At 41.0% G+C, this 9,817-nt stretch overlaps 1 protein-coding gene across 1 annotated transcript; it reads left to right on the top strand.

Moving 5' to 3' along the window:
- The first annotated feature begins 2,797 nt into the window (after positions 1-2,797).
- On the top strand, positions 2,798-9,598 carry chrna2a (cholinergic receptor, nicotinic, alpha 2a (neuronal)). Its single transcript, XM_036541864.1, has 7 exons — positions 2,798-2,816; positions 3,584-3,631; positions 5,420-5,571; positions 6,209-6,253; positions 6,445-6,554; positions 7,961-9,023; positions 9,473-9,598. The coding sequence occupies exons 1-7, from the start codon at positions 2,798-2,800 to the stop codon at positions 9,596-9,598; spliced, it is 1,563 nt and encodes a 520-aa protein (XP_036397757.1).
- The last annotated feature ends 219 nt before the right edge of the window (positions 9,599-9,817 follow it).

The following is a 9,817-nucleotide window of genomic DNA, read 5'->3' as shown; positions in this document are numbered from 1 at the left end:
CAAAGTTTTGTACTGCCTTATTGAATCACGAATTCACTCAGACACTCCCATAGAAAAAGACAGGCACATACTTGCGTTGGCATTGCGTGATGATATTACGACTCCAAATTTACTATCGATTACATCTCTACTGCTTATATTTTATCAATGGACACAACTGGGAGACTAATGGGGCGGTGTGATTAACAATGGAGATAGCCCTAAATTCCTTCATCCTTAATATCCATCATTTGGATATTAAGGTTGGATAGAGCCCTGTGATTTGAACAGATCTGTAAGTCACTGGGGATAGGTGTCCAAATTAGTCATCTAAGACTAGTTTATCTGCCTATCTTTATAAGTAAAAATGCATTGCACTTAGTTATGCATGTTTACACTCTTCGACTTCAGGAGAAATCACATTTTGGATGACCATAACAGGAATGATGCAGCTGTCTAAAACTAAGAAGGCAGACTATATGCTTAACATTCGGTGCTGCATTGTTAAACCTAAAGTTACATTACCAGAAACCCTGAGTTCTGCTACTTAAATAGTCTGTAGAACCAGAATGTGTGATATTCTTAGTTCTAGCCAATCTGGGGTCAGAATCGGTTTGCTTTGGATCAGTGGTATGTCTAGTGTTTGCATGACTTCTGAATGGATTTCTTGAATTTTAGATGGAATGAAAAGATTGTGATGTAATTATAATCTGGAGATAAACTGCAACTACCACTGTAACTTTGACTGCTCTACGAAGATCAGCAAGCTATCCCTTGCCTTTGTAACCATTTGTATTATATATAGTTCTCATAGATTAATGTTAATTTTCAGATTAAAATAAAAACAATAATATCAACAACAATTATAATAATGCAAATGTGGATTATTACTATCTTGTTCCATTATTTTCATACCCATAACAATGTATCTGTATGAAATGTTGTTCACAGCTATTCAATCCCCTGTTCAGTGCAGTACACAATCCATTGTCCAGGCCATGGTGTGCTCCAGACTGCAATTCTCTACTTGATGCCTGTCCCTGCAAGCACTACCAGGCCTCTCCAGCATCTACACTGATCTACAACCAATCAAAATACTGCTATGTCACTCCTCCCCTCATCTCTCATCGGTTACTATTCATGGATCAGGCAAAATTTAAAACTTGTTCTCAACCGTTACAAAAGTACAGCCCCTTACAATCACTCGTCATCACCCACTAACCCCCCCCCCCCCCCCCCCCCCCCCCCGCCCCCAGACTACATAGCTCTGCTACCTCTGTACACCTAATAGTGTCCTCCTGGAAGGGTTGCTCATCTCAGGCATGCTTTTTTTACCCCAGCCCCTAAGTGGAGGAATGAGTCCTAACTAACTCTGACCCCCTCCCCCTCATAACAGGTAAAAGCTCAGTGGTAAAACTAAACTTTACTTCTAAGCACTGAAGGCAAAAGCCTGACAGTATGAGGTTTAGCATCAGCAGTAGCTCAGCAGTAAAAACTTTGTGGTGCTAGAAACCTGAGGTGGCACAAACTTGGTACCTTGAAAGCTTGAGAGTCTGATTACATTTGTGGCAATGTCTCATACAATAGTGTTATATTTAAAGGATGGCTCTAATAATTCACTGTCTATGGAACTAATTGCCTAACCCTATTGAATACACTTTTTTGTAAATTGCTCTGAATTAGAGTATCTGTCAACTGAATAAATGTGCCTAAATTTAACAGTCTACCCGTATATTCAACTTTTCTGCCCTCTAGCGCTCACGTTAAGTAATTGCAATCTGGCTCTGTGCACTTTTTCCTGAATTATGCCGCACGATCCTTTCCTTCTTTGTCAGGTTATTCAGATGTGATGCATGTAGCTGCTAGATCTTAACACAACCCAATGTTCTGTCATTCAAATGCATTGCCAAGAACGCCCTATGCGATGGCATGGGATGGAATTACATGTAATTTTATGCAAACCTTTCTAAATGTCTCGAAGTCACTGCGTTTAACTCCTTGCAGAAGCAGCATTGTTAATGCAAATTAACGGCACACTCGGTCAAAACGAGAACTTTTCATCTCTTCGCATTCTCCCTGACAGCCTTCACACCTGTTTGGATCGAACTAGGTCGGAGGAAAAAAAATCAAATTACCAGACCGTTTGACCTTCCTTCCTTGCGTCTTCAAACTCAGTTGGTAATATTTAACATCTGTAGACGTAAAAAAATGAGCTTTTGAACACTGTAATGAATGTTTGGTTCAATTAAGTGGCAGGCTTTGAGCATCGAAAACATAGAAACCGATCTGAAGTAGGTTATTACAGAAAATCTTTCAGTTCAGTTCTTCTTGGATGCCTTTAGAAAGGAATATAGACTACATTATGTCTTTGCGGCCTTCTTACATTTCTTTGTAGATGTGTTTGCTAGTTGTGATCAAACGTGTGTTTGAAGCTTTGAAATTTAAGTTTTGGAAGGCACTTTAATCCGCAAAAGGTATAAATCAGTATTGAAGCAAAGCAATCACCGCCAGCCATACCGGTGCTAGGAGCATTATGTGTCGAGTCAAACATTTTTGCGCCCTGAAACAGATGGAATTTATTTTGTTTTGATCTTAACATCAGGTCAAGTTTATTTCAGCACAGTTACTGTTGACCACGTATACATTTCAAAGTTACGCGTCTCAGACATTTCTCGATATTACTGGGTTGCACATATTCAAATTACAAAACGGAGCTAAATTTAGTTTAAATCGTTTTAAATTACTGAGAATAAACTTTTGGGCTAGGTTGAGTGCAATGAGCAATAACGTTTAGAACACAAACCTCGCACAAGCTGTGATGTGTCATGAGCATTTACCGTAATTTAAATCGATAAATGCCGTCCTTGTTAATTAAGCAATCTCACGTTGTAGCTTTCGGAAGCACACACTACAGACAATGCGGTGTTTATTAATCATTGATTGTAATTACTAAATTTAGCTCCGTTTTGTAATTTGAATTTTGTAACACAAAAAGCTATAATGTGAAACATTTAAGAGAAAGCTTTGGGATTACTTGCCACTTAATTATTCAAATTGCCATCCTTGTTAATTAAACAATCTCATTCTGTATCTTTCGCAATAGCACACAAATTTCAGACAATCTGCGGTGCTTCGCGAGTATAATCATTTATTCTAATTACAGCACTGGTGTCAATTATTCCGTGAATGATTTGTTTCATTGTTAATCAAGAAGGAACAGGTTAAAAGTAATGATAGATTTAAAGGTAGCGTTCAGGCTTCCCTGTTTCCAGCTCGCCCGCCGCCACTGAACGTCTTTCACAAACTGCGCTAAAGTTTCTGTATTAAGTCTTGTAAGAACGTATATTCCCATGGCGCCGCCCCCAAAATCAAACGTACAGCATGATTCGATGCCTAATACATCTACAAATAGTTCTAGTTATGTGTGTCGCATTGAAGAAAATGAGACTAGAACAGCACTGTGGCCAAGATTGTCGGAAGGAAAGCAATGCCCAGATCGCCATGCCATAGCAAAGACAAAACATCAGTGAATCAAAGTGCTGGTTTCGGAAGAAACTGTCACTTTTCTCCTGCAGCTGGATGGCGCGTAATTCAACCTGTTGGTTTTCCGTCAGGTCTGCGGTGATCTGCTGTGTCATCTTATCGGAGTCAGGTAAGTGATCATATTTCTGCATTGCCTCCAGGCGCAAACTACGAAGTTATCAATATGTATACTACAAGATACTACTATTATATACTACAATGGATACTACAATTGCTGGCCGCAATTGACTCAGTCTTGGTGGCTTTCGAGACAGCAAGACTTGAACGCTTCGAAATGTTTTCACAAAATTTATTATTTAGATTTTTTTTTTTGTAGTTTTGAATAAGGTTGACACTGACTCGCTAGTGTGTAGTTGGTTTACCCAGGTCGTCTGCAAATGAAGTTGTTAAAATAATTGCAATCATTTTCTGTATTGATCAATTATGGCAATGCACATCGTAGCGTACAGACCTGAAAAGTATTACGAAGTCAGGTGTTTAAAACATACATGAAAACTCACCCATTCATGGATATCGTACAAGCCAAACTCATATAGCTCATCCACGTCTCTTAACAGGTCCCATGCAGTACAGTTGGAATATGCAGGGAGCATTGGTTAATAAACCGTTCTAATTCGGTACACGTCTCTCTATTTTCACTACAAACATGAATGGTGTGAATGGTTTATTTTATGTTTAATCTTTGTACAGAGCAGCGAAATATACAAGTTCACAAAGACATGACTATAAAGGAAGGCTGCGGCACATCATGATTATTGAATTGTTGGTTTATATAAGTCATCCAAGGAGTTAGTTATACAGTAATGTTAATTTATTTGTAGAATAAGTATAAATATATACTTATATAGTAGAATATAGTATAAAATCTGCTATCAGACAAAGTTAGAACAAATGAGACACAAGTCAATTGAATGAATTACCAAAGCAGAATATTAAAAATCAACAGCCAATAAAGGAGAGTCTTTTATCATATCCTCAGAGTATTCCTCATTACTCAGAGCATGCTGGTGGTTTGCTACCTCACTAGTCACAGCACTGCATTACTTTCTCTATTTTTGCAGCCATTTTTATTTATCATTTTGTTGATTTCTCAGAAAATTATTATGTGTGATTAAGCAGAAAAATGAACTATATATATTTTTACTCTTTCTTTGACACTCTTACAAATGTTAACCACATAGATGTATATTATAATTATATAATATAAATATAAAAAATATATTATATATATTGTATATTATAATTAATTATAATTTATATTAATATTGCAAGGTCCAAAATAGCATGGTGATTGACTTTATTTAACACCATTTCTCCTTTCTGCCCAATGTCAGCTAAGTTAATTTAATATAGTCAGGCTTTATTCTTTTGAGCCCAGGTCATAACTCATAACTCATCACTCATTCTCTAAAAAGTTTCAATGAATGCAGTGATCTGTTCCATGCTTGTTGTCACAGATAAAAATTGTTATAGAAGACCTTGAGATGTTTTGTGAATACACTCAGTGGTTTACCTTTGAATTAGCATTTAACTATAATGCCAGAGTAGAGAAAGAAAGCTTTTAAGCTTTTAAAGAAAATAAGTCAACAGTATTTCAAAATGAGCCCCAGAGAACGAATTTAGTTGATTATACTGTAGTGAAGACAGGCCAATGAGCTTCACAGGGCTTTGGTTCCTTGTGTGTTCAAACAAATGGTGTCTCACGGCTTTATTATTTTTAATAATTTTACCCTGGATGTCTTCCAGTGATGGCTGTTGAGGTAGTACTCATCCAGCCTCACAGGGGCATTTAGATTGTAAGTGGAAATTGTCGGGTTTGCAAGAAGAACGTATGGCCATTAACAGGTCTCTCGGATAACACTGCCTCTGTGTGTTGCTTTCCTTTATTATCCCGTAGCACTCTGTGATAACTGGGCCCATGCTCATGCAGAGGATAAGCTTTTCAAAAAGCTCTTCATCGGCTACAACAGATGGTCCAGGCCAGTTGCTAACATCTCTGATGTGGTCATTGTAAAGTTTGGCCTCTCCATTGCTCAGCTGATCGATGTGGTGAGTTCATAAGCCAAATAACTGAACGCAAAGGAAAAAACTGATAGCTGATTTAAGAGTTGGCTCACATCTCTCAACCAAAGTCGTTCCTTGTAATGTTGAAGCAAAGCTATCATCATGCAAAATTGCAGTCACCAAATTGCTGTTGTGAAATGATTTCATCTGTTAGTCTTGCCAAAGAAATGACACTTGTGGAAATAGATTTCATATGAATGTGTCCTTTAAGTTATTGTAGTAGCTATATGGGAAATAAAGCAAATAGCTGTAAAAATGAGTATTATGTGAGAATTGTGATGTGGAAGTCATCCTGATTAAAGGTCTTTACTAAACAAGAGAGCAATTTCCTGTGTACCTATTGAATGCAGACCGTCACATCGTACATTCTACAGCATTCAAACAAATTGAGTGAAAATGTAAGTAATACTGAAGCTAATAGTTATTCAATACAGCTTAAAGAAAACAAAACATCATTTCTAGGAAGCCAGCCAGCTGTGTCGGTTATTTCTGCTGCTGTTCATGAGGACGATGGCTTTTATATGTCACTGCATGCTCTGTCTGTTTCTTGGCCTTGTTTTGAACCTCACTTTTTTTCTGGTACAACACCGCCCCCCCCCCCCCCCCCCCCAAAAAAAAACAGGATGAGAAGAACCAGATGATGACCACAAATGTTTGGCTGAAACAGGTGAGCTATTCAAGCTTTAAGTACCCCCAAGCCACTGTAGCCTCTAGGCTTTTTTAAACTTTCTACTGTTTCTAAAATCCTTTAATTCAGCAAATTGATTTAAGCAGGCAGTACATTTTAAATGTCTCACACATACACAGCATTTTTTGTTAATGTCAGCAACCACCAAAAAAAAAAATGTTTTCCCCTAGGAGTGGAATGACTACAAGCTCCGATGGAACCCCGCTGACTACGACAATGTGACGTCTATAAGGGTGCCCTCGGAACTGATCTGGGTGCCTGACATAGTTCTGTATAACAAGTGAGTGTGCCATTTTACTGAAATAGTGAATATAATATAATATTGGTACATCCCACCCTGGTTCCGTTCCAGCATGTTGGGGTAGAAGGAGACTCGGTGGACAAATGGTGTGGGAAAGTGTGCAGTGTTTATTCACAGAAGGTGCTGTTGAGAGTAGGTTATTATATATTATAATAATATTATATTATATAATATATATTATATTATATAATATAATATTATATAATATAAGTAATGGTACTAAACAAAGCAGCACAGCTGCAGGATGTCGTTAATTATTTGGCAGGTACATGCATCTGCACAAACATTCCCCTTGATAAGCTTGATCAGAAAAAAAATTAAACAAGCATGTAAACAGGTTCACATGTTGCTGGACCCATTTTCTGAAGTCAGCATTTTCCCACTGCTTCAAAGAATAGCTATTCTGAATACCTATTCCTGGCGAACATGTTAGTTTATTGCTGTGTTGTTTGTCTGGCGAAAGAAAATGGCTTATGGCTATATGATGGGGTCAATGGGCAAACATCACCTTTAGTCTTCATAGTTATGCTCTTAATTCATGGTAATTAAATGAGTAATTGAGATGACTGAGGTACCATAGTGGGATAATTGATTTAAAAAAGTGGCTTGAAACTGAGGCTGTATCAACTTCTTGGTAGTGGAGAATTGAAATTCATGCAATTTAACAAGTGAAGCAAAACTCTGGGTCCTCCATATAATATAATTAGACATGGCAATTACACTAATTTGACCTAATTTGGGTTTAATGCTGTACAAATTCTGATTCTAACTGTACAAAACAGGAATATCAAATGATTCTTCTGAGTACCATTAGCTTTCTGAACTGCGCGAATACATGACATGACGTTACTGGGCCATACAAAAGCATGCACACACAAAGGTTATGGGATGTAATGTAACTAGATTTGATTGCGTAAGGGAGGAGCTAATAAGATATTTCACTCACATTTCCACTTGGATCTGAAAAGCAAGGCATTGTGACATGGGACCGGGCAACCAAACACATCCATTTCATAGTATAGTTATACAATAAAAAATACTGTTCCTAATAGTAATAGTAATAAAGTGTGTAAGAGTATAACCAAGAGTATAACTAGAGTTAGGTTAGTGTTAGCATGGCTTTAATGCTGGGAAGGAGAGACTAAATTAATGCTAAGAAATAGAGTCCAGTTTTTTATTTCTTCTGGACTCTTCATCACACAGTTGGGTTGCTGTGCCAAATTGATACTGGCAACTGTGAGCACTTGGTGAAATTCTGAGTAGCTTGAGCACATAGTTACATATGAATATATGAATGACTCTGTTTCCCTGCCCCTTGTGGTGCTGTGTGCAGTGCGGCTGCAGTGTGGCAAATATAATTTTAGGTGGCTTGTTTTTGTCCTCAGTGCGGATGGCGAGTTTGCTGTGACTCACATGACCAAGGCTCACCTCTTCCACACGGGCATGGTGCGCTGGGTACCCCCAGCCATCTACAAGAGCTCCTGCAGCATTGACGTCACCTTCTTCCCCTTCGACCAGCAGAACTGCAAGATGAAGTTTGGCTCGTGGACCTACGATAAGGCCAAGATCGACTTGGAGCGCATCGAGAACACGGTGGACCTCAAGGACTACTGGGAGAGCGGCGAGTGGGCTATCGTCAACGCTGTGGGCACCTACAACACCAAGAAGTACGACTGCTGCCACGAGATCTACCCGGACATCACCTACTTCTTCATCATCCGCCGGCTGCCCCTCTTCTACACCATCAACCTCATCATCCCCTGCCTGCTCATCTCCTGCCTGACCGTGCTGGTCTTCTACCTGCCCTCCGACTGCGGGGAGAAGATCACGCTCTGCATCTCAGTGCTGCTCTCCCTCACCGTCTTCCTCCTCCTCATCACAGAGATCATCCCATCCACCTCGCTGGTCATCCCGCTCATCGGCGAGTACCTGCTCTTCACCATGATCTTCGTCACGCTCTCCATCGTGGTCACAGTGTTCGTGCTGAACGTGCACCACCGCTCGCCGGGCACGCACGAGATGCCGCGCTGGGTGCACGCCGTCTTCCTGCACGCCATTCCGCGCTGGCTGTTCATGAAGCGGCCCGCCCCCGACAGAAAGCGCCGCCGCCCGCCCCAATCGGCGTCGCCCCCCGGGAAAGGCCGCGCCTCCCGTCTCAGCACCTCCCAGAGCTGGCTCCGAGAGACGGACGTGGACCGTCACTCCCAAGACATGGAGCGGGGTCTGCCATCGTCTTTTTCCTTCCCCTCCACCCCCCTGCCCCAGCATCACCAGTTTGTGGGTGTGGCCGGGCAGTTAGGGGGCTGGATTGACCCCGCCCAGCACCCCGCCTTCGAGATCGGCAGCCTGGCAGACTCCACCCACTCGCTCTCCCCCAGCGTCCTGCGTGCTCTGGAGGGAGTGCAATACATCGCCAACCACCTGAGGGCGGAAGACGCAGACTTTTCTGTGAGTAGCACTGACCTGAGACCAGTTATGACAACAGCTTCTTTATGAGTGGCCTGCAGTGCAGCACAGACCTGAGAAATGCACTGATATGAGACCAGGTAACAACAACAGCTTATTAGCTGTCATCAGAAACAGTATGTATGTAAAAGATAAAGATGATAAACTTTCTCTCTGCCCATTGATACATTTGCTTTCATGTGACAGTCAGCTTGATATTAGTATTGGTATTCCTATCTGATTTCTGCAATATTTTCTAACTGGATCCTAGAAATAATGTCAATGTCAAATGATGTCATACACAAACTCAGACAAAACCTTCCTTATTCTCAGCAAAAATGTCTTATGCAGCTTCAGAGACCAAGCACTGGTGCGTTGCTTGTCCAGCATGCTGTAAGCATTGCTGCCTTCTCCTGCCTGCACTCAGATTCCTTTTGTTTTTCCATGCCCAGGTAAAGGAGGACTGGAAATACGTTGCCATGGTGATTGACCGCATCTTCCTGTGGATGTTCATCCTTGTGTGCCTGCTGGGCACTACTGGGCTCTTCCTACCCCCCTGGCTGGCAGGCATGATCTAGCCCCACCCAGAATGGTTCTGATTGGCCATGTTACCTAGCCCTGCCCCATAAATGGCCCTGATCAGTGTGTAAGCTAGCGACTCTAGAATGCCCTGCCCCTAGAATGGCCCTGATTGGCCACATGATCCAGACCTGCCCCAGATTGCAAAATGCAGAGAGACTCTCCACATAGGTGTGTTGCCATTACCCTCCAAACCCAGACAGGTTTGCTGATTAGCA

Source organism: Megalops cyprinoides, chromosome 12, assembly GCF_013368585.1.
Source record: "Megalops cyprinoides isolate fMegCyp1 chromosome 12, fMegCyp1.pri, whole genome shotgun sequence".
In the NCBI taxonomy this organism is placed as follows: domain Eukaryota; kingdom Metazoa; phylum Chordata; class Actinopteri; order Elopiformes; family Megalopidae; genus Megalops; species Megalops cyprinoides.
The sequence above is the reverse complement of the archived record's forward strand: the minus strand, read 5'-3'. Positions and strand labels throughout refer to the sequence as shown.